This window comes from Aphanomyces invadans, assembly GCF_000520115.1.
Source record: "Aphanomyces invadans strain NJM9701 unplaced genomic scaffold supercont1.4, whole genome shotgun sequence".
In the NCBI taxonomy this organism is placed as follows: Eukaryota; Oomycota; class Saprolegniomycetes; order Saprolegniales; family Verrucalvaceae; genus Aphanomyces; species Aphanomyces invadans.
The window spans coordinates 1596152-1623529 of NW_008580149.1; the positions used below are offsets into that span (position 1 = coordinate 1596152).

Genomic DNA, 27378 nt, shown 5'->3' on the forward strand with positions numbered 1-27378 from the left:
ACCAACAATTGCAACTCGACCAATTATTACCCAACGGAGGCGGTCTCACGCAATACACCCTCCTCCGCCATGTCCGACGACGATTCCAAGCCTGTGGTTGCAGCGCACGAAGCAGCCGCTACGACTGCCACTGCCAACACCGTCGATACACAAGCTGATCCCGCTGTGCAGGACGCACCCGTGCCAACTGCGCCAGTAGTCAAGGTACACTTGCAGAGCATGCATGGCCACAGGCGCTCAACTCATCACGTGTTGATAGCATCCGTTGCAACACAAATGGGTGCTCTGGTATGATAACCCAAAGAAGAAGCTGGCGAGCGAGACGTGGGAAGAGAGCTTGAAGGTTGTGTACTCGTTTGACACGGTCGAGGACTTTTGGGGGTGCGGACCATGAGGTGGCGTCGGTGGGCTAACGCGGCCATTTTTGTAGCATGTTTAACAATATCTTGCCGCCCACAAAGCTGCACGTCGGGAGCAACTACCATTTATTCAAAGAAGGCATCCGTCCGATGTGGGAGGATCCGATCAACGCCAAGGGCGGCAAATGGGTGCTGACCAACAACCGCCAGCGCCGCCCCCGCCTCGACGATGCATGGATGAACACGGTAGTCTTGGAACTCTCGGGGGCGGTACTCAATGGAAATGGCCATAGATGCTGGCCCTCATCGGCGAATGCCTCGAAGACGACGACGACTTAAGCGGTGCGGTCGTGTCGGTCCGAAAAACCCAAGACCGCATTGCCGTGTGGACGCAAACGGCCACAAACGAGCAGCTGCAACGAAAGGTCGGTGGCAACTTTCGCAAGGTCCTGGACCTGTCCAAGAACGAAGTTCTCAAGTACCAGAGTCATGCCGACGCGGCTGCCAGTGGGTCGAGCTACCAAAACGATGTGTACGTGTATGTCTGGACGGCTGGCCCTCATGTTTGCGCAGGGTATACGACGCGTAGGCCTTTGTCGACCGGACGCGTGCGGCGACGTCGGCGGTCGCGCAAGGTTAGAATAGGAGATACTGGATTTTGGGGAACAGTCTTGTGCGGGTTTGGCATGTAGATTGATCTGTTGTAATTTACAATTTACCACATAACGACAACAGGGTGGAGTGTGCACTGCAGCGGGACGCCCGCAAGCAGCACACTTGTCATGGCAACCAGCCATCCTGCCGCTCTCCCCGTGGTTAGAGCATGAAACGAAAAGTCGCCCTAGAAGGCTGCGGAGATTGGTTATGGGCCAAGTTAGCACGTGCACAAGTGACAACGGTGCGCCTTCAAGTGGGTCGAGTCGGTCGGTGGTCGACACAAACACGATATCGCCATGTGTGCTTTGAATGCACGAGGGGTGGTGTGGAGACAAGCGGGGGAGATGAAATCGCGTCGAAATGAGACGTTTCTTTACAGGGGTAGATTGGTCGACGAACGTCTCGGACGGGCTTAGTTGAGCGTGAATATCCGCACGGATTCGTCTTCGCTGGCCGTGACAAGGTCTGTTGTGAGACCTTGGCGCACGACAAACTCGGCTCCCAGAATCATTTCCTACGCGATGGTACACATTTGCTCTCCGCATCCACCACCTCGTCTTGGAGGAAAAGCTAGAGCGTACCGTGTGGCCCGTCAATCGCTTCTGCAGCTCGCCGTTGCGAGCGTCCCACACGTGGATCGCTCCATCGGTCGTGACCGTGTACACAAACTAAACCACGACGTCAGGACCACCAGATATGGAGCAACCACGTGCTTACCGGCTCGGTGGGATGCCACAGCAGCTTGATCACGCCAGCTTCATGTCGGCAAATGTGGCGGCACTGCACATGCCGTGTTCATCTCGCCACGTAAGAAGGGAGGTGCCGTACCTGGTACGTGGCCAAGTCCCAAATGCGCAGTTCGCCACCAAGGTCGCCCGTCGCAGCCCAGTTCAAGGTATTGCAAAACCCAGCGCTAAAAATGAACGCCATCTCGTCGTCAAGATTCTTGGACATGCAAGCACTACGCGATGAAGCATGGAGGAGGCCGTACCATTCCACCGAGCTCACGGCGCCGCCTTCGTCGTCCGTGACAGTGCCGCGAGCGGCATCCGACACGCCATGGACAAAAACGGCGAGTTGGCGCTTGCCTTGAAGCTGGAGGAGGCGCGCAGTGCCGTCTTGGGCGCACGAGATCATGACAGGTTGTTTGGGATGGCATACAACGTCGCAGATCGGGCCTTCATGGAACTCCTGTCTGGGAAATTATTCGTTGATTAGACGCGCCTCCATGACAACGACCACCGACAACGCGAAGAACGTACCCTCGAAAGACGTGGTTGCATTCCCCGGTCTTGGGGTTCCACAGCCGGACGGTGGAGTCCGCCGACCCGGTCACAATCATTTTCCCGGATCCCGTGAAGGCGCCGCATGTGACCGAGTCTTCGTGGCCGGCAAACACGTGCATGCACTCGCCGGTCGCGGCAAGCCACATCCACGCCGTACCGTCAGCTGACCCCGCGAGAATCACGTTGCCCTTGTTGTGCCATTTGATCCACTCGATTTCCTGAGAAGGACCGTCCAACGTGTGGACGAGGGCACCCGTCTGAACGACCCAGATCTTGACGACGCCGTCATACCCGCCAGTGGCGGCGTACGTTCCGTCGCAGCTAAAGCCAACTGCTACCACGGAATCTTCGTGACCTTTGAGCACATGCTTCACGGACAAGTCGTCGAGGCTCCAGATGAGACCGACATCGTCCCCGCCACCGCTCAGCACGATGCTCTTGTCCAAAGGGTGTAACGCAAGAGCATACACAGGTCCGGTGTGGCCTCGGAACACCTAGTCCATTTGATCGTTGAAACAACGATGCTGCGTAGTTGTGGATGGGTACCAGGCGAGCGTCATCAACGACTTCTGCCGTGACTTCCGCTTCGTTTTCATCGCCCATGTCCATATCGTCGTCGTCTTCGTCATCTAGCACGGCACCATCGAATCACCTCGGCAAGTGAGGACGACATGCTACGCACCTGGCATGTCGCCCAAGTCGTACTCTTGCGTAACTTCGTCTTCCAAGATCATCTCGTCATCTTCTTCGTTCAAATCAATGTCGCGTGGGGCGTCCATGGTCCTCCCCTCCTGCTGCTGCTTGACGCGGGTCGTTCACGTTTCGACGTCGGCGGCTCCTCCAACGGCGCTCCACCAATCAGCGTCAAGGACGGACTGAATGGACCAACACTCCCACACGAGGCCAAAGAGTGTTCAACGGATGAACTCGCTTAAGTTCGAATGGGGAAATTGCCTGTTTTGTTCGACTGAATACCATCACTCCGTCGCACTCGTTAGGACAAGGAATTGTTCAGTGGATACCAGCACAATGGCAGCCCTTGTCCAGGCACGCTTGCCTTAATTCTGATGATCAATCAAGCGATAGAGCTTGGTTCTCTTTCGAATCGAACTCATTGCGCGTGTGGTAAGCCTCGGTGCTGCATATGGACGACTCGTCTTCGACGCTAGAGTTTGGTACTGGTACAAAATTGTGCATCCCCAAGAGATAGGAATGATGGTTGTTGTACTTTCCGAAGGGAATGGACAGCAATTTGCCAGGATCCAAAAATTGCCTGAATGGTCGCGTTGTCGGGAAGATGGGCTTGATAGGTAACATCGTGGGCCTCCAGGATAAAGGCAAGATCGATGTCGTGGTGGATCGACCGTACTACATGTCTGGGGAGCTCGTAAAGGGCAAGATCCTTGTGGAAGTGACGTCACCGATCCAATGCAATGGTACGCCACAATCCAATCCGCCAATATTTCATCGCATGATCAGCTGGGTGTGGTTAGAGGTCGTGCTGCTCGCGTCTGGCAAAGAAAAGGTCGAGTGGAAGGAGAATGGCACAACCCACACGGGCTGCGTCGAGTTCTTCAAGAAAAAGGTAGCACCCGCAGACACAGCTCCTGCGAATTTCACCGGTTGTAGTCTAGATTGTGCTCTACTGCGTTGAACGAGTGCTGCAACCGAGCACGTACGAGTTTGCCTTCGAGTACCAGCTCCCGGAAAACTTGCCTGGAAGTTTCGACGCAAAGAAGGACAGCGCAGGCATTGTCGCCAAGATAGAATATTCCATGAGTGGCACCGTCATAGTGGACGGTGTCTTTGCCCGCGACTTGATGAAGAAAGCCATCTTGGTGCTGTACACGAGCCGCGTCGGCCAACTCGCCCGGCCGAGCATCGACACGTGTAGACGCAAGGTGACGTATCTGTGTTTTGACCGCGGCACTTGTGCATTCAAAGCAGCCGCGGACAAGACGCTCTACGACACTACTGACACCCCTAACGTACTCTGTCTTCTTACGGGACCTCGCAACTGACTTTCCCTGCCGAACTAGATCCATGTCGACATTCAAAACGGATCGAGCGAAAACGTTCAGCGAATTCAATGCTGTCTCGTGCGCCGAGACGTACTAACGGCATCGGACGGCGCGACCAAAACGTGCCATACAACTTTGTGTGACGTTTCCTTTCCTGGTGTGCCAGCCCATGCTGTCGTGGCCCAAGATCTCCCGTTTGCCTTGACGACGAAAGAGCTGTCTCCATCCACGAAAGGCTCACACATTGAAGTTACCTATGTCATTCACGTTCTCTGCGACCTCCCTCGCACATCGTCCGATATTTTGTTGGTGCTTCCTATTGAAATCTCAACTCCTACGCTCCGCGCGGCCCTGCCTTCCCCATCAACGTCTACGCCGTCCACACAGCCGAGAACGTCGCCGTTGCCATCATCGTCAAAGCCTACAATTGTCATCCCTACCGACGGCACGACGGCCCAGACGCCGATTGTGATGCCCACGAATTGTACGGTCCATGATCTGCCGGAAAGAGGTGCTACCGTTGTACCCCAAGCACCAACAGCAAGTTCGACGCCGCGAGCAACGCGCGCGTCGATGGCGGTTATCCAGCCGGCTCCCCCGCTGCAACCGCCTCTGCAGAGGCCTCCTGTGGTTGTGGCAGTGGCCCCCGCGACAAGTCCTGGCCAAATGCAGCCAATGCAAACGGTGCCATATTCACCCTCCATGCAGCCGCAACAGTTCGGGATGGCAGGGCAAGGTGGAATGATGTGTTTTCCCGCGACGTCGCCTCAAATGATGGCAATGGTTGGTCACACAATGCACATGGTCATGCAACATCCGTCGACGATGGTCCGACTTCCTGGCTACATGGGGCAGCCACAGTTGTCCCCGACGCTGAGCCCCATTCACCCACAGCAACCTGTCGCGATGTGGCCATCTGACAGCGGCATCAACCTCGACAACGTGTCCGTGGACGGTGGCGGACCTGCCGACGTTCATTTTGTCAACTGCACGCCGCTGCCTATGGACTTGGTGTGGGTCGACACAGCTGGCTTGGAGCTCTTCTACGCACGGGTGAACCCGTCGGAGTCGTACATGCAGCCAACTTTTACCAACCACATGTGGAAGGTGGGTCAGTGTGGGCAGGCTATCCTGACGTACCGGGTACGCGTGGGACGCCAGCGCGTCGAAGTCCTGGGACCAGGGCTTGCGAACTATTGTTGATCAAAATTGCAAGTTTGTTACAATTACCACCCACGACGATGTGCCATCATTCATTGAAGCGCCACAGAAGATGGCTACGGCTCGTAGAGCCATGTAAATGGGGCTGCATTCCGTTTTGGCCGACGTTTGAACACGCATATTGCTTTGGCAGGTCGTTCGATAGGACGCGCGCACTCGATTTGCACAACTGCCTGCCAACAATCGAGAACTTGCTTGGTGGATTAGCCATGGCTCACGTCGCCCTTCCTGTCCATTACATGTTGGTCTTCATCATTGATATGCGGTGGACGATACTACGATGGCAATGGGATCGTGGTAGCCTTACTCTGCGCTTTTAAACACTTTGGCGCAGGCGTCGTAGCCAGTGACTGCCATGAGCCTCGCTTCTCCGAATTTTTCCCACTCATTGGGGGACGGCGCTCGATCACCGACGCAATCCAAAGCATGAACGATCGTCACATGGCCCCGTGTGCGATGGCGGAAGAGGAACTCCTCGGGTTCGAACAGGAGGGACATTTGAAACACATCACGAGACATTCGGTAACCCGCGTCCGACACGGCGAGCGCAGAGCATCCGACGACGCGGATCGGGGACTGCGATCGATCGTAGTTGAGTTCACGGATTAGGTGGCATACGTCCTGAATCACGACGTGCGCCATGCGCTCAAACTGCCGCGTCCACTTGGATGATTTTTCGATGTGGTATAAATGCAGGCAGAGTTCGCCCGTGGAGCTCGTCGCCGCATCAAAGATGCCGTCGACCAATGCTGCTTCTTCAATTTCCTTACGGATGAACTTGTTCCACGTTGACGGAAGCAACGGCACGAAGATGCAACAACCAAACGTGTCGTACATCATCCCGAACTGAGCATGATGGGCGAACCACTTTGCAAGCACGGCTGGCGTGAGGGGATTTTCAGTCGGGTACAGCTCGACGTCATTTTTAATCAAGTCTGCGTAGTCAGAGGCTTGGATAGGTCGAGGAAGCGGCGGCCGGCATGTGGAACTGGTGGGTGCCATGGCCGGCAGTGCTGAGGATGATGCCACGACAAGATGATGAATCATTGGATAAAATAAACCAATTCAAGTGCTTGAAAGCGAAGAATTGGCTCTATTTTTAGCCAATCCTAGCTCTGTTATCTTCTGAAGGTCGAACATGTCCGGATATGTATCCGTACTGCCTGTTCACCGCAGAAATCGAATTCGTTGCAGGGGGAGAGAAGCCATGGCGTCCGGAGCGAACTTCTTCCGCGTAAGTTGCCGCTGCATGCGTCGTCCTGACGGCAGGATGTTTTGAGTCTCACGGGATTATTTATGTGCAGGGTACAACTTTGGACCAGGACAGTCGCTTCTTTAACAAGCACAAGAAGTTGCTGGCGAGGATGGAGTTTCCGGCGTGCTTTAAGCACAAGGTAGACATCTCAAAAGTGAACAAGGAAGTAATGCACCAATGGATCACAGAAAAGATCACCCAAGTGCTGGGGTTCGAGGATGAAATTGTCGTGTCCACGGCGATCAATCTCTTGGAACCCACGCATCATTTAGATCCGTTGGATCCAAAAGAAATGCAGGTCGCCCTCACGGGATTCCTCGAAGGTGATGCGTCAAGCTTCATGGAAGAGCTTTGGAACTTGCTGGTCAGTGCTCAAGAGAACCCCACGGGCATTCCGCAAGTGTTTCTCGACAAGAAGAAGAAAGAGATGGAAGCGAAGCGAGAAAAAGACGCCAAGGACCGCGAACGCCTCGCCAAGCGCGTTGAAGCATTTCAGCCAGCTCCGTCCAATGCGAAAACCAGCAGATTCAGCGATCGTCGCCGCGAAGGGACGGAGCGACGTCATCATGGACGCAGTAGCAGCCCACTGTCGCGCTATCGCCGTTCGAATCCTTCGCCCCAACGCCGCCAACGCTCCCCATCTCCCAAGCGAGGTCGCACGAAATCCCGTCGCGATGCTTCTTCATCTCCGGATAAGAAAACCTCATCGGTGAAGTCCAATTCACCCAAACGTCGTAACGATCGCACTCCAAGTACCCCTCGTGCCAAATCAAAAAAGGCACAAGAAGCGTCAAAGTCTCCAAACAAAGTCACGCCCCCGCAGAAGAGCCGCCATCGGCCGTCAAGTCCCCCGCAGACTCCAGTCAGCCGTCGGCCAACGCGGCGCTCCAACACGCCTCCATCCCGACGCCGATCTACTTCCCCTCTCGACTACCAAGGCATCCGACACCGATCGCCGTCACGAGAGCGTGGCGGCCGGCACCGATCGCCGTCGCGAGAGCGTGGAAGCCGATACCGGTCTTCGTCCCGAGAGCGTGGTAGCCGACGTCGCTCACCCTCGCGAGACCGAAAATCGCCCCCTCGCCGACGTCGCCGTAGTCGCACGCCTCCGCGCCGGTCGAGACCATCGAGATCTCCGTCCAAAGATGAGTTTCAGCGCGAGAAACGACCCCGTCGGCAGGACAAAGACGATGACCAAGGCGAAGGCCGCCGGGGACACTAGCTAGTGTCCACAGCCTGACAACGCGGACGGCCGTGCGTGCCGTCGATTGCCCGGCACTGCCGGGTCGACGTTGGTACATCCTAATCGATTGCCGACATGAATTGAACATCGAGGACGTTCTGCATGCTGATGGCGGTACGAGGGTGCCTGTGCGTGGAAGGCAAGAAGGAATCGAAAAGGATGTGCGCCGAGCCGCCGTTCTCAAAGCGGCCCGAACCACAATCGTGTCCCACGTGCGATGGATCGAATGAAGGAGTACGTGCGATTTCCATGAGGATGGCTCCAGTGCTATGGTCGAGTTACACGTCCGACTTCGATGGATCAAATGGCGCCTGGGTGGGCTGCGGGGACATGTACGCCCCAGAGGGGGGCTGCTGCGGGGTCGCACCAGGCGGAGGCAGTTGGTAGGCTCCTGGTGGTGGGGCCGCCACGACGGGGACAAGCGTCGGCGCCCCCAGTGCAATGGGCAAGTGCAGCTCGACGTCGGGGCAAAGGGCGATGTCGCACACGATGTCGATCGTGTAGTTGCACGAGACGAGCGCGGACCGCGTGGACGGGTACATGGCGGTCCCGACGAGTTGAAACGATTGGGGCTGCGATACCGATTGACCGGCTGGCACCCCTGGAAAGTCGGCGTGGCAAATGGTCGTGGTCATTCGGCGTGTCGAGCCCGATGCATGCGCGACGACATGGCGGCGGAGTTCGCACCGCATGACGCGGACGTCGCGGGACGATTGATTCTGTACGTCCACGTGGATCTGGGGGACTTCGCCAGGGCCGTACATGTTTTTGTCCATGACAGCGCGCATCGAACACTGGCCTTGCGCGACGCAGCAAAACAGACGCACGGTTTGGACCTTGCGGTCGGAACTCGGGGCGACGACACCAGCCAGCTGAGCGTACACGGTGAGCTTCTGGCGACTCTTGAGGTCCCTGCTGAAGATGCCGGCCACGTCGACCGATCCTTTGATCGAGTACTCGATCTTGGCTTTGACGCCACTGCCTCCTTGGTTGTCGAAGCAGCCGGGAAGACCAGGCGGGAGTTGGTACTGGAACGGGTAGATGTAGCTGCCGGGAGCGAGCATGTGCTGGACGTTAAAGAGCACCATCTACGCGGCACGAGGGTGCGGTGCGTGATGACATCGCTCGAAGGGCACACGCTACCGATTGCTTGAAGAATTCGCGGCGGTCGGCATACGTTCGAGTCACGGTGCGACTCTCGCCGTTCGACGACTCGGTGTGGCTTTCCGTCCAATGCACTTTTTCCTTTCCACACACCACGAGTACGACGCCTACATGCATGGTTGAGCACGTGCGTCGCCGCGCGTACGTACTGTTGCATTCGATGGGCTCATGGACTTCGACCGACAGGTTGCCCATGATAACGTCGCCAGAAATGTAGTACGGCTTGTCCACGTTGACGCGAATCTTGCCTTTCGTGCCAAGGAATCCCATCTTCCGCTCCCCTCGCCAAGATTTCGATGGCCAAATGGGTTATTTTCGGCGCCGCCCACGATCTGTACTTAACTTGGCGAATTCCATTGTGAAACCAAACAGGAAGTCCGACAAGCGTGCTGCTGACCAAAGCGCGCAGTTCTGCTGCGCAAACGTCGTCAACGGTCGCCTTCGATGCGGGTATTCAGGACGCATGACGCGCGACGGTGGCTATACGTGGCCACCCGACACAGGGCCATGGAGCGACATCACACGGCCGCGTGTTCTTCCATATCTTTCGTGTTGTCATGATGTAACTTCTCAACGGTTCAACCCTTGCAACAATGGGATGAGGGTGGCGGACACATGTGGCAGTGTGGAGATGCGCAAGTAGATACGCCAGCGCTGTGCTGTAGTGACGCCTGGTCTATGTATCGGACGGACTCCAGGTCGGAGGCAGGACATGGTCCGCCACTGACCACCCTATCAGCCCAACACGGTGCTGTCGCGAACACTATCCACAAAAGGCACCATTCCCTGCACTGGAGAGCAGTCCTGGTATACTTCCACGTACTGCGGCTTCCGAGAATGCATCGAACATGCCTCGGGCGACCGTGTTTGGCAAAAGTGCCCCTAGAAAGGAGGTCGTCACCTCTCTCGGTGACGAGTTATTCAATACCAGCGCAGCTCATGGAGCGAATGCGGTTTGGTATCACGTACTGCGGTTCACCAACGTACGGTGCTTTGGTATGCCAGGAGGCGATGAGGGCAGTAGGGCTAGACCTGCATGTGATGCAGGAGAAAGTCGCAGCGCCACTCACGAATGGATCATTGAATCGCATGAATCTATATTTCCTGTTGTTAGGCAACTTGCTTTGCCAGTGGCATGTTATCGGTGGTCAGTTCGGCTTCCTTGGCAAGTGGAACCGCTTCGGCCATTGCAGGCACATACGGTGGTGCGGACGCGGCCGGCGCCACGAGCAGAGTTGGCGCGCCAAGCGCTATAGGGAGCTTGAGCTTTACGTCCGGACACAACGCAAAGTCGCACACGATATCAATGGTGTACGACACTGTGATGAACGACGCCAGTGTGCTGGGGTACATGCCTTCGCCCGTCAGTTGAAACGATTGTGGTTGCGAGATCGACATGCCGGCGGGCACCCCCGGAAACTTTGCCGTGCAGATGGTCTTTGTGAGCACACGGCGCTTCCCCGAGCCCACGACGACCGTCGAGCGGCGGAGATGGCATTTCATGGATCGGATGTCGCGCTTCGAGTGGTTCTGGATGTCGCACTGGATTTGAGGGATCTCTCCTGGGCCATACATATTTTTGTCCATCGCAACACGCAGCGTCGCTTTCCCTTGAGGGATGCAGCACAAGAGCCGCACCGTCTGCACCTTCTGGTCAAAGCTGGGCGCGACGTAGCCGGCCAGTTGCGAGTAGACAGTCAAACACTGCTTCTTCTTGAGATCTCGATTGAAAAATCCGTCGACGCAGACCGCGCCTTTGATGGAGTACTCGATCTTGGCCTTTACTCCTTCCGCGCCATGGTTGTCGAAGCACCCCGGCAGCCCAAACGGGAGTTGATACGCGAACGGGTACACGTATTGACCGGGTGGCAGTGCATGCTGGACGTTGAACAACACGATCTGCGAGAGCGCGGTGTGTGAGGAGGGAACGGCCCAGCGTATGCGCACCTTGTGTTTGAAGAAAGCTCGGCTGTTCGTATACCATCGCTTCTCTGTGCGGCTTTCTCCATGCACTGTGCGGGTGTGATCTTCGGACCACGACACCTTTTCCTTTCCCGCAACGAACACAACTACCTCTACGACGCGAGTCAGCGCTCGAGTGCTCGCACTTTGTCCCGTGGACGACGACGTTACCGGTGCAGTCGATGCTCTTGCGGATGTCGACAAGGAGCGATCCCGAGATCACATCTCCAGACGTGTAGTATGGCTTGTCCACGCGCAATTGGATCGTTCCTTTGCCATGGATGAGGTCATTCACGAAATCCATCGCGGCGGCGGCGGCTGGTTGAATGGTGTTCAATTTGAATGTGAAGAAAGCACACACCAAATGGCAGAGTGGAGTGATGGTAAACACACATTCGGTCGCTGAATCGTCGGGATTGCCTTATCTAGTACCACAAAGTAAAGGTTGCTGACGCGGCGACACAAAGAATAAGCGCCCTTCGGACCCACGGCTGTTTGCGCACAAGGCGCGTTCTCGATCCTACCAGACGATACAATCGGCGCGCCAGCATCGCATGACTTTGGCAAGAAGGTAGACCTCGACGGATACAGCATGTGGAGCATGTATGCAACTCGTGCTACCAAGAACACGCAAGGACCCGTGGGCGACACGATTGTATTCCGTTTCGCTTGGAGACGTCCAAGCTAGGGAAAGCTACACGCGATCACGTGACATGTGGCCGACTCAAGCAGTTTCTTGTTGCGTCAAATTCCATGCCGAAATAGCTGCTCTGGGCGGAGAAAATTCAAGACGTCGAGCAAATCTCCGACACGCAATGTCGCTTCCGCGTGTGGATTTCCATGGGTGCCTTCACAGCACCGTTGGTCCTCTATCTGAAAGTGGCTCTGCTGGAAGCTCGATTCCACCCCTGCGTTCGCGAGCTCAAGGTGCACAGAGTGAGACGCCATCAGCCTTGAAGTTGTGCACAGTCTGGATTGTGAGATTTTGTCAAAATCTTCGTGAATTCAAGTCGAAAGAAGCTTCGTTTTTAAAAAAATACCCAAAATTGGACATAATGAAAAGAAGAAATATTGCTTGGGAGTTCCCGCTGGCGCGAAATAGCGCAACATGGTAACGCTGACAAGCTGCTCGTGGCAACGTTCACCGCCGATCGATAGGGGCGCGCAGAGAAGCGAAAGGCAGTGGTGCGGCATAGCCGGCCGCCATTGCAAGATGTAGGGAGTGACTCGGACGAAGTAGAGTTTTACCCTGCCAAGCGATCCAAACGAACGGACCATTCTCAAGCACACCATACGTCCAGTCAACGATCCGATCCACTGCAAGACGACGAAGAAGACGATTTAAATTTCACCCAGAGAGACACCGCCACAGACCAGCAATTCGCGAGTCAGTCCATGTCCCACGTGTACCAAGACGACGACGATGCCGAGCCTGCTCGAATTGGCAACATGAATCCTAAGGTATGTACGAGGCAGGCTGCATCCTGACTTCGTTCAACGCGTTTGCATCACACTCGAATGTAGACGAAGGAAGACTTGACGGCCAAAACCGTGCGGTATCTGTTGTACAGGGCAAGTTCTCACACTCCCGTCAAGCTCGGGGACTTGACCAAGGAAATCTTCAAAGACCATCGCAATGCTGCCAGGTACGTCGATTCGTTTCTTCGCCTTCGTCTGGAAAAATCGCCGTAGACACTTCCTGGGGGTGGCAGCCAAGAAACTCGAGTCTCTCTTTGGCTACCGCGTTGTCGCGGTGGACGATGCCGCGTTGGGCGACGCTTCATCCAAGAAGGACGTTTTTCTCATCATAAACAACATCCAGGACCAGAAGCACCTGCTCAGGATCAACAAGTGTCATGGCATGAAGGAACGCGGCCTCCTCATGATAATCTTTGGGCTCATCTGGTGCGCGCCACGACGGCTACTGGGGGAAGGTCGAGTTTTCGTGGTCGAGACATTGACCTCATTCCTTCCCATAGATGAACTGTGGAAAAGCTTGAGTCTGCTCGATAGCTCCATCCGAGACAAGCGGAATGCGATCTTTGGGGACATGGTGCCACTCGTCAAGCTGTTTGAGTCGCAACTGTACGTGCGTGACGACCTGGAGGGAACGCGCGCAGGTTTCCTCATGGAATGGTGGCGACAGGTACTTGTCATGCCATTCCGACATTGACAACGATGGAAAGCGCACCAAGAGCTATGGATATGGCCCACGCGCAATGGCTGAAGTTGGCAAGGCGCACATCCTGACTTTTGTCTGCAAAGTACGTCGTGGCATGGTCCGTCGCGAGTGAATGATCAGGACTGTGTTGTAGCTGATCAATGGACGCCATCCGTCTAAAGAACTGCTCGAGGAACTCGAACATGAGGGGAGAATTGCATAGTCGATGGCATGACGGCATGCATTCATATAGGCTCTCTGGAGTAGTAGTCTTCGCCTTAAGTGATCGTTGTTGTACACTGTGAACGGACTCAGAGTGTGAAGCAAGAAGCGTGGGCCACTTGAAGGACCTTGTGGCATTCATTATTCGGTCGTTGACGACAGCGGTGTCAAGTTCTGAACATGTTCACTGAGGCGTCAAGCATTAGAGTCTAAGGAGAACTGGAACACCGATCAACTTTCTCAAGTTTTGGGTGGTGTTTAAAAACACCAGGGGAATGCAGATATGAAAATCCACTCTGGGAGTGCCTGGACACGATTTAACCGCCGAAACCGTACAAAGTGCGGCCTTGGCGCTTCAATGCGTACACGACATCCATGGCCGTGACGGTCTTTCGGCGAGCGTGTTCCGTGTACGTGACCGAGTCGCGGATCACGTTTTCCAAGAAAACCTTGAGCACACCGCGGGTTTCTTCATAAATCAAACCAGAGATACGCTTGACACCACCACGACGAGCGAGACGGCGGATAGCGGGCTTGGTGATACCTTGGATGTTATCGCGAAGGACCTTGCGATGGCGCTTGGCACCGCCCTTTCCGAGACCTTTACCGCCTTTTCCGCGACCAGACATGTTGCTTGAGTTGATGAATTGAAATTCCAAAATGGCAATCGAGGTAGGTGGCGATGGCAGAAGAAGACTACAGCGAATTTGACAAATTCCCCCCGAATATCTCACGCACGGCAGTATATTTGATTGGCTCCCGCCAAAACATTATACTCGATTGGTGGATTTTGCAAAAATCCCGCCAGTTAATGCACAGAAATGAAGCTTACTCCGCATTGATTGGTGGAATATTTTTCTGCCTGAGGTCGGAGCGGTCCTTTTTGAAACGAGTACCTTGATTTTGGAACGCCGTGAAGGCAAGCCGCATTTTTGAAATCTCAACCAACTAGCATGGCTCGCACCAAGCAAACTGCGCGTAAGTCTACCGGCGGCAAGGCGCCCCGTAAGCAATTGGCCACCAAAGCTGCCCGCAAGTCCGCCCCGGCCACCGGTGGTGTAAAGAAGCCCCATCGCTACCGCCCCGGTACGGTCGCGTTGCGTGAGATCCGTCGCTACCAAAAGTCGACGGAACTCTTGATCCGCAAGCTCCCTTTTCAACGCTTGGTGCGTGAAATCGCCCAAGACTTCAAGACCGACTTGCGCTTCCAAGGCTCGGCTGTCTTGGCCTTGCAAGAAGCCGCTGAAGCCTACCTCGTCGGATTGTTCGAAGACACCAACCTGTGCGCCATCCACGCCAAGCGTGTCACGATCATGCCTAAGGACATCCAATTGGCTCGCCGCATCCGTGGTGAACGCTCTTAAATTGACATTAGCCACCATGACCTGGTAGCGTGTCCTCCCCTCTGGTGTTTTTCAACACCACCCAACCGCCGAGGAAATTCTGTCGAGCCTCTCTCCCCCAGTCTTTTACTTATCTGCTCCACTCGCCTCTTGTCATCATGTACTAGTGACTAAGCGCGATGCTGTAGTCCGTTCGAGGCAAACTGTCGTCAGATGGACAACATTGTTTCCGGGTCTCTTCTTGCAAATGGTTCCCTTGGGTTGGCATGGTTCAACGGCAGACAATGGGGACCTTGTCCCTCGTCCAAGACCACGCCGTCGACCAGCACCGCACAACTGTCCCATGCATTGTTGCCAACTGCGATCCATTCCACGTCACGCAACGTGTTGCGCCATCGGAATCGCACAGTCGACAACGATTGTGGAAAGTGTCGTGTCGTAGGTGGCATGTCACTTGATGTCCATCTGGACAACGATGTAGCATCAAGAATTCAAGATGTTGGCATTATCCATTGACGGACGGGCACGTTGCATGGCGATGACGAAGGTTGTGCCAAATGGGACTTCTTCTGCTCTTGGAAAGACCAGTCGTGACGCGAGAGTGCAGCAGCACGCTTACTTCGTCGAGAACGATGACCGAACAGTAGCAGGTCATGGAGAAATCCGGAGTTAGGTGCAATCGCTCGAGCCACCATCGTGACGCGTCGGCAACGTGCTGCATGTGCAACCCACCAAGGTATGGCTTCAGCCGCCCTCTGCCGTCACTCCATCAAAACAGCATGCACTTCACGGGGCAAAAAGGTTGTTCATGGACACCGTGCGCCGACGTTGAACGCAAGGTCCGCCTTGACCCGCGGTTCATCCATGGTAAACCGGTCCACCAACCTCCCGTCACTGAAAGCACTACGTTTTCGTAGGAAGAAACTGGACGAGTGTCGCAAGGTGATCAAAAAGGGTAGGCCTTTTCTGGGGCTGGGCTGTCCGCAGCCACAGGTGAATCGCGATCAAGAGATTTGCCCTACAGAATTTCTTCACCGCTGGCAGTGTCGGCTTCATGAGCTACCATTGCCAGTACCTTGCAATCCCGACGACAAACTACGAAAGTCACTGCGCCCGAATGGCAAGGCCTCGATGCTCATCATGAATACCTACGCAGCTAGATCTTGTCATGCGGAAGAGATGCAAGGACAAAGAGATGGATCGTGTGTCCATGCAGGTTGGTTGGACCCCAGAGCCCGACCTCAACAAAGCCTAGACGCAGACGTCGCTGGGACTCCATCTCGGCAGTTTTGAGGCCGGCAAAGATACAGGATGGCAGCACGAAAGGGTCAACGTGCGATCGTGCAGTAGTTGCGTCCACGCACTCGGGAAGAACGAACGACCTGTCACGTTAAATTAAGTTGGACGAGGTCGCGCCAGGGGCCGTCCACCCTTCTTGGACCGTGTTGGGCTGGCGTGTCATGCACAGCACTCGTTCCCACGTGCGGCCAACAGGGTCCATGCACCGCGGCGAGTTCTTCGTGACGGCCGTGATCGGGAAGAACACGACTCGGTTCGCACTCAGACCAACCGTGAACCCCGTGTACCCAGCCATCGCGCCGTGGACGGCATTCTGGCCCAGCAACATGCAGTACAAACTGTCGGCGGCGTTGGCGGGCACACTGCGAATCATGTACGACGGGTCAATGTACTTGACTGTGGCGACTTTGCCGTTCGTTTTGAAATGGCGGAGCAGTTCGCCCTTCATAAACTCGCCAATCGGGGGCAATTTCTTGTTGCCGCCTACACGTTCGCTTCAGTGACGCTCACTCCACCGCGAGAAAACTTACCAGCATCTACTTGCGCCGACGTCCCGAGCAATTCTTCGCCAGCACCCTCAGCCACGACCACGACAGCGTACCCTTTTTGCTGCACGACGCGCTCGACATGGGCCAAACAACTTCGCGGACCGTCCAACACAATCGGGACTTCGGGGATGCAGCACAAGTCGACGTCGCCGCTGCTAAGGGTGGCGTGAGCTGCAATGAACCCCGCCGAGCGACCCATGAGCTTGACGACCCCAATGCCGTTGGGCACGCACGTTGCTTCAATCATGGCGGACCGAATCGCACGTTGGGCTTCTTCCACAGCCGTGTTGAACCCGAACGACCGATCCAAGAGATCCACGTCGTTATCGATGGTCTTGGGCACGCCGGCGATCGCAATCGGAAGCGACCTCGCGCGGCATTCGTCCGCGATGATGTTGGCCGCTCGGTGCGTTCCATCGCCCCCAATCACATACAACTGGTTGATGCCGTTCGTGGTCAAGAATGACAGGATTTTCTCCACATCGAACCCGCCTCGATTCGACCCCAAAATCGTCCCTCCGTTGTGGTGGATGCCGCCGACGATCGTCGGGTTGAGCATGATCGGTGCTTCCTTCTGCTTCAAGTCCGTCCAGTTGTGGAATCCTTCAAACCCCATGCGAATGCCGTAAATGTCGCGTACGCCGTACAAATTCCACAGCGCCAACGTGATATCGCGAATGACGTTGTTCAAGCCAGGACAGAGCCCACCGCATGTCACAATCGCTGCTTTGACCTTGTTAGGGTCAAAATACAGACTCGCGCGAGGACCAGCGCGGAGGTACGCGCGGGACACGGGTTGTTGTCGGGGGTGTCGTCGAATGTCACCGAGGATCACATCATCTTGAGACATGATGCGGTTGTATGTGGACGTCCGATCATATTCCCGCTCTTCCTTCTTGTCTTGCGTGTCGATGTTGCGCTCGTTGGGGTAAAACGCATTTTCATCGGGAAGCCATTGCGCCAAGTGAGGCACGGGCAGCAGGTACGTGTCGTTAATCATGATGCCTTCCATGTGCGTCATATAGCCAAAACCCTTGGGGTGCTTCGCCATGAAAGGCGGCTGCACTTCCGTGACTTTCGGCAGCTCTCGGTGGGACGGCGACGGCGGCGGAAACTCACCGGGGTCCGAGGATCGCGAGGAAGTCGCCATGAGGATTTGACGGCAAATTTGAATCTGCTCGGATCGCCCAAGAAAATCGGCAACGGGCGGTGTGGACATACGGATAAACATCGCGATATCCGGTGGAATCCTTGGCATGTGCCTCAACGTCTTGAAATTTGACGAAGGAATTCACCGAGGACGGGCTCGACCACATGGACGTCATGCACACCCGACAGCGAGCGGCCGCTGACTCCCTGGTCGCGATGGTGCCGACGCCTGGAGAGAATGAAGGCGCCGCATAGCCAACATCGTAAGAGTCGGAGGGAGGATCTGTTTAATAGTGGGCGACTCTGGGACAGAAACACGTGTGTCTACAGGTGCGCCCTGCACTGGCACATAAATACGCTTTGCGGTGTCGCATGAATGAACGTTCTGTGGCTCCAAGCTCGCATACGTCGCACCAAGCAATTGCTGCGCCATGTGCACCCTTTCGGCGACTCAGCGACTTGGTGGAGAAGGAAAATGCTGGACTTCGTTCTCTCCACATTGCCTTGCTTCTGCGAGTTCCAGCCTTGCAATTCTACGATGTTAGGACCATCAAGTCGGTCGGATTACCGTGCTTTGCTCCTCGAGCATCCACACCTAGCTTAAAAGGGATGCGTGGTAGCTGTCGCATGTATCCACTGCGACCAGGTGATGACCCCATCGCGCTCCGAACCATCCCGCGTCGATCAGGCGCCGTCCTCGTCTCGTACCACGGTGGTATCGCTCGGCCATGCCGTTCCCACATACTCAACCCAGTCGACAAAGTCGACCCTCCGCTACGCGCCACAGTCAATCGCTCTCCAGCTTGCGCGATCCCAACGGTGAGATGGCAATGAACTAGCCGCTGCGAAGTGACAGCGAGGAGCGTGCATCTTGGCGCGCCTCGTGCACCTGTTTACACGATGCGCCTCACCGCTTTTGTGTCAGAAGCTCCTGAGGCGGTGACAAGAAGAGTGTTTTGTTGGTTGGACGCACTTCGGCATGTTACTAGTGGTGACGAGAGATGTTCGGCCCATGAAGCATGGAATGCGAGAGCTTGGGGCGATGTTGATGGCAGGTTTGTGGAGTTTCGTCGCGCTGGCCCAGCATGTAATGTCGAGGTGAAGGTGGCACACGCGAATTTTTCACAGTCCTATTTATGGCGCTGATAACGGAGTCGTGCAGCGTAAGGGAACGGTGCCAACATCGCGACCAGCCACGAGCTCCATCCTGCAGCAGTCGCTTTTGGGCATGTTCGAGGCCTGGACCACAGCTATATGATAGAGTCAACGAGAATGGTTGATTAGCCTGAGGGAATGCGATGCACCCTGGCTATTCGCATGAGCCTCATAGCACAGAATGGCCACGAGGGAGTCAAACGGTCAGTGTCCGTGAGCTGCGACGGGGATGCATGTGTCGGCTCTCTCATCCAAGCACAGTTGAAAAGATGTATCAAGACACCCGCCTGAACTCAACAAATCTATTCATGCGTCAACGTTATCCGATACAGTTCGAGACCGACACCTTCGTCGCCAAGAGATTTCGTCGCCTTGGGAACCGTGCGGTAATGCGTCGCTTGCAGCGCCGTCGCGACTGGCAAATACTCGAGGAACGCATCGATGCCGTCTTCGTGGCGGCGTTCGACTGCGACCAGGACGATGCACGCCGGGTTCCGCTTGCACAGTACATCCATCGTCAGCGCCAGAGCTCGCCACGACTCCCCGTACAGTGGCTGATAAATGCAATCGCAACTTAGCACAATGTCAAATGCGCCATGCTCGTCGCAAAACGCATTGGCGGCATCGACGCCCCAGCTCAAGGCGGATGCGGTCACGCCGCCGTTGGGGAAGTTTCGGCGAATGTTGGTCCGGAGCAATGGGACGAGTTCCGGCTGTTCCGTGAGCACGACGTGCTTGGCGCCAAGGATGCTGGCAACCATTCCTGGGACACCGCTAATATTTGCAGTCGTGTGACTCATCGTTGTTGTCGAAAGAGATGACGTACATGCCCGCGCCAAGCTCGAGAACTCGCAATGAGTCCACTTGCACGTCGTTGAGGACGTGGTTCGCCAGAACGACAGCAGCATCCCACACCAACGTGCCAGCCCACGCGGCTCCGGCAAACAGCGGCGCGAGTTCATCTTCGTCCTACGAGACCGCATGAGTCCGAGCTCGACGATTGCGGGGGTCATGCGTACAAGGACAAGTGTCAAGTCAAGCTGTTTGTCCCGGACGCCAATGCATATCCTTTCTTCGCACACGCGAACGTCGTCGATCGCGACCACGATCGTGTCTGCCATGGCGGCCAGTCGTTCGTGTAAAACCGCGACTTCCAGGGCTCGAACCCGGGCCAAATTGCCAGCTTGTATAAAATACGCAAACCCATGATATCACCGGGTTGAGTGGCGTCAACTTGTCACCGCAGGCTTCTGGCGGGGTAGGGTTCTTTAAGGGAGATGTCACTATTGTGAGGGATCTATCCACGGCATGTGGATGGGGTGCCCGTTTCAAACCAGGAGTGAACATTGTGGGGACTCAGCAAGGGGCCCAACGAGGTTCTTAAAGAGAGGTGCACCGCCTCAGGCTGGTAACAGAGCAGGGAAAAGCTTCCGCTCTTGGTAGTGGAAGGATCGCAACCCAGAATGTCGATGGTCCCTCCCAATGGAATATGGCGTCGTTCGAAAGGAATCTGCAACCACATCTTTTTTCTACTTGGTATGATGCTTTGGGAAGCCCCAAGCGATGGCGTCGTAATGCTGGTCATGCTCCCAGATCGAAAGTTGCGAGGATGGGTGCCGCCGACAAGGACACCATGCTTTTGTCATGGAGTACTCGAGACATCCGTTGTCCACGGCATGCGGACAGTCGTGTCGAGTAGTCCTTGTCCGCGAAGTCAAAATAGCACGGGTGTGCATCTGGAATGCAATCGTGAATGGATAGTGCCCGCCGTCATGCTGGACATGATCAGCCAGCGCGATGCCATCGAGCTGCTTTCATTGCGCAGACGGATAACATCACAGCGCCGTCCGTCTCGGGCACCGCTTGGATTTCTAAATCATGCAAGCCTTTTGCACTGTAAGTGGCACAGCCCGGGATGAATGAGGAATGCCCAAATGCTGTCTTGCCATGGTTGGTCGACAATGACTCGGGGGATGGCATGGGAGGTGGTTGGGCACATGACCAGATCTGGACGTACAACGCATCGATCGCAGTCGCTCCGACGCCCATTTTCAGCATCGAGAGACAAGATGATTTCGTATTACTCGGGGTGAAACTGTTGCGACTCGAGCCCCCTGGTCCGCGCAGTTCATCGTCGGCCACCTCCTGCACGCTAAAGCGGATGGTGCCACACTTCTTCGCAGTGGTACGCCTTGGGAGTGATTTGAATGACGACATGGAGCGGAATGTCAATCGTCGGGCACTCTTCCGGGTGCTTGTTGGTCAAGTACGCGTACAGTACGCGGAGAATTGCTTGATGCGCCACGATGAGCACCGGGCGGTCGAGACGCATGAGCTCCGTGATGACGGGCTCCAAGCGGTGGATCACGTCTTGGTACGACTCGCCACGAGGGTACCGATAGTGCAACTTGTTGGTCTTGCGCGCGCGGTATTCCTCCGGGTACTGCGCCGCAACCTGCTCGTACGTCATGCCGTCGCAAATACCGGCGTCGATCTCGTCCAGCTGCTTCCACTTGACCACGACGCGGCCATGGCTCGCGATGCGCTCCACTGTCTGGCCCGTTCGAGTCATCGTGGACGTCCACACACTCAGCTGCGTGTCGTCGGGGTAATGCGCTTGGATAAACTTGTCGAGCTGCTCGGCGTACTGCACACCCCACGGACTCAACGGCGAGTCGCCGCCAATCAAGCCCTACACCGCCGCCGTTGGTCGACGGTGGGCGGCGTGGCTGTCGTACCTGCGTGTTGTAGACGCTTTCGCCGTGGCGGCTGAGCCAAATCGGCCGCGGTCGGAGTTGCAGGTTGGCCATCAAGAACATGATGCGCGATTGAAGATAGCCGTACACTTGGTTGCAAAAGATCTGCCGGCCAACGTCGATGATCTACATATGCGTTGGGAGGGGTGGTCCATCAGGTTTCATTCCGTGTCATGGAGACGAAAACCTTGATGAACGAGCACCGCTCCGTCTCTTCCAACGGCATGTACACGTCGCGGTAGTGCTCAATGCGTTGATGGTAGTCTTCCACGACTTGGTCGAGCGTGAAGTGCGCGTAGTCGTACGAGTTGAGCTTCATCTCGTTGATGGAGATGGCAATGAGCTCCGGGTCGTCGCAGATCGACTCGATAAAGAGCAGCTCGTACTTGAACGGCCGCGCCGCCGCCGCTTCGCGGATTTCTTTGCGTCGCTACAGCGCATGATGTCAACGGAAATGATTCCTTGCACCGATGGCATTTGATCTCCAACGCATCCTCCCTTCACGAAAATCTCCCACGCCACGCATGTTGACACGCAAACTGTCGCACGAAAGCGATGCAAACTCACCGCAACACTAGCGTTCGTCGCATCAAACACAGCGCACGTGCACGTGTCGTTGGCCAGGGCGTCCAGCGCATCTTTCAAGCACGCCACGCCAATCTACGTATATAGATGAAGCCGCCGAGTCCGCCATGTCGACGCACCTCGGCGCGCTTCTGCGAGTCGGACGTGTTGTCAGGGTCCCAAAAGTGGTGCGTCACTTCTGCCTTGACGATCGTGCGGCGGTACTCGCTCACGTTAAACACCTTGGTCGCGTGGCCCATCCAAGTCAGCTAGACACGAACGATCAGAGTCGACGGTCGCTCGGTTGGGACGATACATGTCTGGCGAGAATGTGGCCGAGAAAGGTCTTGCCGCGGCCGGGCAGTCCCACGAGAACAATGAGAAGCTTCCCACTGCGCTGCTGCGATTCGTTCGCCATCGAAACCGGGTACGACAGTGTCGATCGATGGCCGCCGTCCTGCCATCACGTTCATGTCACTCGGATATACCATCGCGCGGTACCTGTTGCCGCATCTGGTGCTCTTGAGTGACCAAATCCCCACCAAAGTGCTAGCCGTCGGTCGTCAGTGCCGACAAATCGATGCGACATGCCGAAATGGCTACAACAGCTTATGATGTACCTCTGTGCGCGCCGCCAGAAGGATGCTCGTCTGGCTGAACTCGCGGTGAGAGACGGAAAGCCGCTTTGGCGCGGGTTGAACGATAGTTGCGCGGCTTTCGAGACCAGCGTCGAGCGCCTTGAGAGATTCCTCGCTCTTGGACCGCGTCATCGACCCTCCAGACGGCGTGCGCGTGCGACCAGCCTCGGCAGTCTCATCGAGTCCGTACTCCGCATTGTCCGGCTTGATGATCGACTACAGCAACGCGTCCATTTGAGATAGAGGCATCGAAGACTCTTACATACGTCGCGCTTGATGAGAGCCGGCGGCATCTTCTTGAGTTCAGATCGCGGTTTGATACGGGGAGATTGCTGCACGATCGCGTCGGTGGCCGGGGTGCTGGGGAAGGCATGCTTTCCCGACAGACGACGAATCGTCGGGGGCAGCGGTCGAAGAACCGGTGGCGTGGTGTTTTTGCGCACTTCAGAGGAAGCAATCGTCGCGGCGGGATTCATCGTTGGAAGTTCGCGGAGATCGGGGCCACGCAGCATGGTTGGAATCGGGACTTGGACGGCGTCGCCCGCCGCAGGAGTGATCGTGATAAAGTTGTTGAGGTTGCCGTACCCGTCTTGGGCAAAGGCGTAATCAGGGTCATACTTCCACGCTTTGTTGTCCACAAAGAATTTGTAGCGGTACAATCCCGCCGCCAGATCCAACGCGATCGAGAACGTGCCATCCGCATGCTTTTCCATCGGGAACTTTTCTCCCCAGCTACAAGACACGGCATGAGACGACAGAAAAGCTGGATAGAAGGCGCGGTGCAGTACTTGTTGAAGGAGCCAGCGATGCTCACGCTGTCACAATGATGGGCCCATCGAAACAGAGCCGCGTACTGAGGTGTTGCCGCCGCCGCCATCTTCGATCGGGTATCACCGCGGCGATATGATGATACAAAAACACGACGGGAGTATCCGGATAATGTAACCGGAACTGTATCCAAATTTCGCAGCACATCATCATCCTGAACCGGCGCGGCAGCGAAGCGGCGGGGATGTGGCACGCGTTGCTTGCGTGTGTCGTTATCCTTGCGCTGCGGACTTCGCATGTCGGCAGCACGATGCAGTTTGACTTAGGCAAGCGGTACGGACTCGGCATCTCGAATCCAAATGCTCCCATGCACGAAGGAGCACTTCGCCAGATTATGAACGGCGTGCGGCAAGAACGTCCAGGTGCGCTCGTCGTCTCGAGTTCAACAAGATAGCCGATGATGACGACGAAATCGACGCTAGATGCGATGTACTTGTTTGGACTCATGCAGTTCTACGGCCACGGCGTCGCCCAAGACAAGGATGCCGGAGTGCGATTCTTCAGGAAAGCCGCGGCAGATCGCCACGTGGACGCGCAATTTGCGCTAGGGCTCTTGCATTACAAAGGTGGTGACGGTAGGCTTGCAACACCCTTTTCTTACGAGTTTGTCACCGCTTGGCTGCCAGGTGTCGTCCAAGACGATTCGATGGCATATTCGTTTCTCAAACCTGCCGCCGACAAAGGTCACGCAGATAGCCAGTGGCTCCTTGGCACGTACGTCTCAACAGGGCATGCCACCGTGCCTACGTTGCTTCAAAACCCGCAGGATGCTTCGCGATGGCCGTGGCCCGAGGTCGTCTGCTGCCGATTCCATGGCGTTTGAGGTAGCGACACCGCTCCACGCAGTCCGTAGTTGCTCACTGCAAGGTTCTGCCGTCAGCTCATTCGAGATTCCGCCGCCCAAGGCAACCCACACGGCCAATTCCACCTCGGTACACGTCGACGCACGTTCGTCGACCAATGTGCTTGGTCATAGGCGTGTACTACGAGTATGGAACCCGCCACGTCGCACAGAATCTCACTGCCGCCGCGCAATTGTACGCGCTGGCTTCCGCTCAGGTGGGGGGTCCCTGCTCTATCCTAGAGACATGTCACAATCGATATCTTTGGGTGCAGCATGTCCCTGATGCTGCATTCTACTTGGGACTCATGCATGCGTACGGTCGTGGAGTCCGCCAGGACGTGGAGCAAGCGGTTGGTCTCTTCAACAAGGTATGTTTACCAACTCAATCTTCCGTTTTCCCATGCGTACTTTGGCGCAGGCGGCGTCAATGCAACATGGGCCCGCCATGTACTACCTCGGACTCATGCACGTCCACGGCGACGGCGGCCTGTCGGTTGACTACACCCGAGGGCTGTACTGGTTTGACATGGCGTTGGCGACGAAAGACAAATCGATTGCAGAGAATGTCCAACACGCCCGCGACGAACTCGCTGCGCTCGTCGCACAAGCGTCAGCCCATCGCGCCGCGGTCTTGGCAGGTCGATGACTTGTGATGGCAGAGACCTCATTACCATGGCGTGACACTCTGTTGAGGATTAAGAACAGGGGAGGTGCTTTCGAACAACCGACAGCATCGCCGTGAGTTCAGCAACGTCTGAGAGCGCAGGGTCGTGAGCGGGCACATGCAAGGACAGCGCCGCCTTGGCACGTGCGAGCGGCGACGCCACAGCGTCCAACTGGCCCGCGTGATACAGCAGCTACGATGAACAACACACGATGGCGGCGTTAGGAAAAATAGCCCTCTTCCACATACAGCATGTCTTCACCAACTTGGCTCGACGCAAGCTGGTACGACCAGGCCAGTCGCGCGTGATCATGAGTAGGAAAGCACACAGCGCATGAAGTACTCGATGACTTGGTCGAGACTTTTTTGCGCTGTGCAATCGTACCTGGGCCGCCTTGAGGTATTCGTGACCCAACTCGGCATCCAGAGGGCTGTAGAGAGCCTCTAGAATCGCAAGCGACTTTAAACTATGCGACGCGGCGCACGTAAAGTTTCCCGCTGTTGCTGCGACTTGCGCGAGGAGGTCGTACGCACGACCGACGAGCACGTGGGCAGCAGGCAACACCGCTTGTCGTTCGTGGAGCACCATTGTTGCCATGTCTTGGATCTACTCACCACGATTGAATGGTTGCAAAATGCCACGCAAGGCGCCATACGCGTGCGAAGTCGCCGGGTGACGTAGCCTGTGCGATGCTGCGGACGATTGTATCTTCGACAGCTTGAGTTCGCTCGACAAAGTTGATGGGAAGTTCGTGGATCGATTGGACATGGGCTGCGCCGCACGCGTCGCACTCGCACCAAAAGAAGTACTGGGCTTGGAGATGGTGGCGGCGCGCGGGACCGTCCATTTTGGCCGCGTGCGGGCCGTACGAAATGCACACCTGTTCGTGTGGTGCAATGTCGCGACTGGTGATCAAGGTCAGCGTGGCATTGTCAAAGCGAACGAATGCATTCGGCGCGCACGAGTGGTTGAACAACGCCATTCGTTTGTACACTCCAACACCGACTCGGACTTGCGAGATCTGGCTCAGCGCATGGTAGGGATCGCTTGCATGGGCCGTCGCCGTGATCGCGAGGACGTTGGTCGGCAACTGGCCAGCAAACGCCAGGAGCATCGAAAGCGTTTTCGCGCTCTCAACGGCATCGAGGTGAACTCGCCAGGGACTCAACACCGCCAACGTGGCGACATAGAGAATTGTGTCGACGGCGGTCGCTGGAGGCATGGACACCAAGTGCGATTGGAGGCCCTCGACGCCGCCAGTGTCTAGTGACTTGGGTCTGCTTTTTCATTGGAACTGTGCGGACGACACCGATGGTCCGGTGTGACGGACAAAGCCTGCAGATTCAGCGGCGGCGTGGCAGGACTCATCTCCGTCAACATGCAGAATCAAAAGGATAGATTGATGCACAGAGGTAGCTACCGCCTTCTGGAGCTGCGTCAGCCATCTGCTGTACGTTGCCGTAGAGCGCCGCACCCGGACGAACAATCGAACGTGGCAACGATGGCGGTCGAGTTCCAGGATCAAGAGGCCAACGGGGAGGTTTCCGTCAGCCGAGGAGCTCACCAAGGCAAAGTAGACGTTGCTGTCGACGAGCATGGATGAGTTGATGGAAGGGGTGTGGCGTCGAAGCGGCGGGAAGTGGACGAAAGCTCGAAAAGCGGCCATGTCGTTGCTCGTCCAGCGCCGAGTGCTACACGCGTTCGAGAGATCCAAGTGCCACGAAAACCAATCGTCCTGGGATCCCATGAGGCTTCGGTTCACCAGACGAAGCAAAACTCGAGAGAGTGCATCCAGCTCGACGCCGTCTGGCAGGAGCATGGAGCACTCCTGGCTGTGACCGGCAATCCACGCGGTCGCCCGACATGCCTCGGTGCAGTAGATGTCGATGTTGCAATAATCGCACGAGAGTGGGTTCGGCGGCGACAAGCGGGCGCACGCAGAGCAGGCGTTCGCAACTCCCACAGCCAGAACGTGAGGCGATTCTGTGAGCAATATTGTCCCAGCTGGGATAGCTTGAGTGGCTAGGACCGATCGACC

At 56.2% G+C, this 27378-nt stretch overlaps 15 protein-coding genes across 25 annotated transcripts; 6 read left to right on the forward strand and 9 right to left on the reverse strand.

Annotated features, from left to right (window-relative positions):
• Window positions 1–16: 16 nt before the first annotated feature.
• On the forward strand, window positions 17–1179 carry H310_02955 (hypothetical protein). The gene is made up of 5 exons (XM_008866657.1): window positions 17–204; window positions 260–381; window positions 431–605; window positions 653–891; window positions 933–1179. The coding sequence occupies exons 1-5, from the start codon at window positions 70–72 to the stop codon at window positions 946–948; spliced, it is 687 nt and encodes a 228-aa protein (XP_008864879.1). The 5' UTR covers window positions 17–69; the 3' UTR covers window positions 949–1179.
• A 5-nt stretch (window positions 1180–1184) lies between these two features.
• H310_02956 (hypothetical protein) lies at window positions 1185–3166 on the reverse strand. The gene is made up of 8 exons (XM_008866658.1): window positions 2985–3166; window positions 2849–2931; window positions 2279–2796; window positions 2008–2211; window positions 1845–1929; window positions 1734–1796; window positions 1598–1684; window positions 1185–1530 (listed from the first exon to the last, which is right to left on the reverse strand). Exons 1-8 carry the CDS (start codon window positions 3079–3081, stop codon window positions 1429–1431), a joined length of 1239 nt encoding a protein of 412 aa, XP_008864880.1. The 5' UTR covers window positions 3082–3166; the 3' UTR covers window positions 1185–1428.
• Window positions 3167–3564: 398 nt separating this feature from the next.
• On the forward strand, window positions 3565–5945 carry H310_02957. Of its 2 annotated transcripts, none has more exons than XM_008866660.1 (4): window positions 3565–3738; window positions 3782–3887; window positions 3937–4290; window positions 4342–5945. In XM_008866660.1, exons 1-4 carry the CDS (start codon window positions 3731–3733, stop codon window positions 5524–5526), a joined length of 1653 nt encoding a protein of 550 aa, XP_008864882.1. In that variant the 5' UTR covers window positions 3565–3730; the 3' UTR covers window positions 5527–5945. The 2 variants fall into 2 exon arrangements, with proteins under 2 accessions (XP_008864882.1, XP_008864881.1); XM_008866659.1 differs by having other exon boundaries at window positions 3796–3887.
• H310_02958 (hypothetical protein) lies at window positions 4798–6562 on the reverse strand. The gene has a single exon (XM_008866661.1). The coding sequence runs from the start codon at window positions 6544–6546 to the stop codon at window positions 5848–5850; it is 699 nt and encodes a 232-aa protein (XP_008864883.1). The 5' UTR covers window positions 6547–6562; the 3' UTR covers window positions 4798–5847.
• A 168-nt stretch (window positions 6563–6730) lies between these two features.
• H310_02959 lies at window positions 6731–8477 on the forward strand. Of its 2 annotated transcripts, XM_008866663.1 has the most exons (3): window positions 6731–6778; window positions 6849–6938; window positions 6988–8477. In XM_008866663.1, the coding sequence occupies exon 3, from the start codon at window positions 7092–7094 to the stop codon at window positions 8019–8021; it is 930 nt and encodes a 309-aa protein (XP_008864885.1). In that variant the 5' UTR covers window positions 6731–6778; window positions 6849–6938; window positions 6988–7091; the 3' UTR covers window positions 8022–8477. The 2 variants fall into 2 exon arrangements, with proteins under 2 accessions (XP_008864885.1, XP_008864884.1); XM_008866662.1 differs by having other exon boundaries at window positions 6849–8477.
• H310_02960 (hypothetical protein) lies at window positions 8184–9543 on the reverse strand. The gene is made up of 3 exons (XM_008866664.1): window positions 9356–9543; window positions 9186–9313; window positions 8184–9130 (listed from the first exon to the last, which is right to left on the reverse strand). The coding sequence occupies exons 1-3, from the start codon at window positions 9474–9476 to the stop codon at window positions 8321–8323; spliced, it is 1059 nt and encodes a 352-aa protein (XP_008864886.1). The 5' UTR covers window positions 9477–9543; the 3' UTR covers window positions 8184–8320.
• A 736-nt stretch (window positions 9544–10279) lies between these two features.
• Window positions 10280–11523, reverse strand: H310_02961. Of its 2 annotated transcripts, XM_008866666.1 has the most exons (3): window positions 11340–11523; window positions 11154–11281; window positions 10280–11105 (listed from the first exon to the last, which is right to left on the reverse strand). In XM_008866666.1, the coding sequence occupies exons 1-3, from the start codon at window positions 11470–11472 to the stop codon at window positions 10317–10319; spliced, it is 1050 nt and encodes a 349-aa protein (XP_008864888.1). In that variant the 5' UTR covers window positions 11473–11523; the 3' UTR covers window positions 10280–10316. The 2 variants fall into 2 exon arrangements, with proteins under 2 accessions (XP_008864888.1, XP_008864887.1); XM_008866665.1 differs by having other exon boundaries at window positions 10280–11281.
• Window positions 11524–12242: 719 nt separating this feature from the next.
• Window positions 12243–13781, forward strand: H310_02962 (hypothetical protein). 4 transcript variants are annotated; one of them, XM_008866667.1, is made up of 7 exons: window positions 12243–12279; window positions 12327–12629; window positions 12693–12814; window positions 12861–13102; window positions 13148–13253; window positions 13315–13432; window positions 13484–13781. In XM_008866667.1, the coding sequence occupies exons 1-7, from the start codon at window positions 12277–12279 to the stop codon at window positions 13550–13552; spliced, it is 963 nt and encodes a 320-aa protein (XP_008864889.1). In that variant the 5' UTR covers window positions 12243–12276; the 3' UTR covers window positions 13553–13781. The 4 variants fall into 4 exon arrangements, with proteins under 4 accessions (XP_008864889.1, XP_008864891.1, XP_008864890.1 ...); XM_008866669.1 differs by having other exon boundaries at window positions 12243–12629; XM_008866668.1 differs by lacking the exon at window positions 13484–13781 and having other exon boundaries at window positions 13315–13478.
• H310_02963 (histone H4) lies at window positions 13579–14210 on the reverse strand. Its single transcript, XM_008866671.1, has one exon. It carries the CDS (start codon window positions 14178–14180, stop codon window positions 13869–13871), a length of 312 nt encoding a protein of 103 aa, XP_008864893.1. The 5' UTR covers window positions 14181–14210; the 3' UTR covers window positions 13579–13868.
• A 282-nt stretch (window positions 14211–14492) lies between these two features.
• On the forward strand, window positions 14493–14915 carry H310_02964 (histone; the record flags this gene model as incomplete). The annotated part of the gene is made up of 1 exon (XM_008866672.1): window positions 14493–14915. Exon 1 carries the CDS (start codon window positions 14505–14507, stop codon window positions 14913–14915), a length of 411 nt encoding a protein of 136 aa, XP_008864894.1. The 5' UTR covers window positions 14493–14504.
• A 1369-nt stretch (window positions 14916–16284) lies between these two features.
• H310_02965 (hypothetical protein) lies at window positions 16285–17891 on the reverse strand (the record flags this gene model as incomplete). Its single annotated transcript, XM_008866673.1, has 2 exons — window positions 16285–16676; window positions 16724–17891. The coding sequence occupies 2 exons, from the start codon at window positions 17889–17891 to the stop codon at window positions 16285–16287; spliced, it is 1560 nt and encodes a 519-aa protein (XP_008864895.1).
• A 1409-nt stretch (window positions 17892–19300) lies between these two features.
• On the reverse strand, window positions 19301–20227 carry H310_02966 (hypothetical protein). Its single transcript, XM_008866674.1, has 3 exons — window positions 20065–20227; window positions 19872–20014; window positions 19301–19819 (listed from the first exon to the last, which is right to left on the reverse strand). Exons 1-3 carry the CDS (start codon window positions 20164–20166, stop codon window positions 19348–19350), a joined length of 717 nt encoding a protein of 238 aa, XP_008864896.1. The 5' UTR covers window positions 20167–20227; the 3' UTR covers window positions 19301–19347.
• An 845-nt stretch (window positions 20228–21072) lies between these two features.
• H310_02967 (hypothetical protein) lies at window positions 21073–23903 on the reverse strand. The gene is made up of 10 exons (XM_008866675.1): window positions 23792–23903; window positions 23270–23735; window positions 22986–23219; window positions 22867–22914; window positions 22682–22822; window positions 22506–22634; window positions 22369–22461; window positions 21989–22231; window positions 21784–21927; window positions 21073–21737 (listed from the first exon to the last, which is right to left on the reverse strand). The coding sequence occupies exons 1-10, from the start codon at window positions 23878–23880 to the stop codon at window positions 21198–21200; spliced, it is 2127 nt and encodes a 708-aa protein (XP_008864897.1). The 5' UTR covers window positions 23881–23903; the 3' UTR covers window positions 21073–21197.
• Window positions 23904–23970: 67 nt separating this feature from the next.
• H310_02968 (hypothetical protein) lies at window positions 23971–25604 on the forward strand. 5 transcript variants are annotated; one of them, XM_008866677.1, is made up of 8 exons: window positions 23971–24193; window positions 24254–24406; window positions 24458–24545; window positions 24598–24655; window positions 24712–24763; window positions 24808–24890; window positions 24948–25043; window positions 25094–25604. In XM_008866677.1, the coding sequence occupies exons 1-8, from the start codon at window positions 24016–24018 to the stop codon at window positions 25319–25321; spliced, it is 936 nt and encodes a 311-aa protein (XP_008864899.1). In that variant the 5' UTR covers window positions 23971–24015; the 3' UTR covers window positions 25322–25604. The 5 variants fall into 5 exon arrangements, with proteins under 5 accessions (XP_008864899.1, XP_008864901.1, XP_008864898.1 ...); XM_008866679.1 differs by having other exon boundaries at window positions 23971–24406; XM_008866676.1 differs by having other exon boundaries at window positions 24808–25043.
• Window positions 25371–26454, reverse strand: H310_02969 (hypothetical protein; the record flags this gene model as incomplete). Its single annotated transcript, XM_008866681.1, has 3 exons — window positions 25371–25532; window positions 25725–25946; window positions 25996–26454. The coding sequence occupies 3 exons, from the start codon at window positions 26452–26454 to the stop codon at window positions 25371–25373; spliced, it is 843 nt and encodes a 280-aa protein (XP_008864903.1).
• Between the last annotated feature and the right edge of the window lie 924 nt (window positions 26455–27378).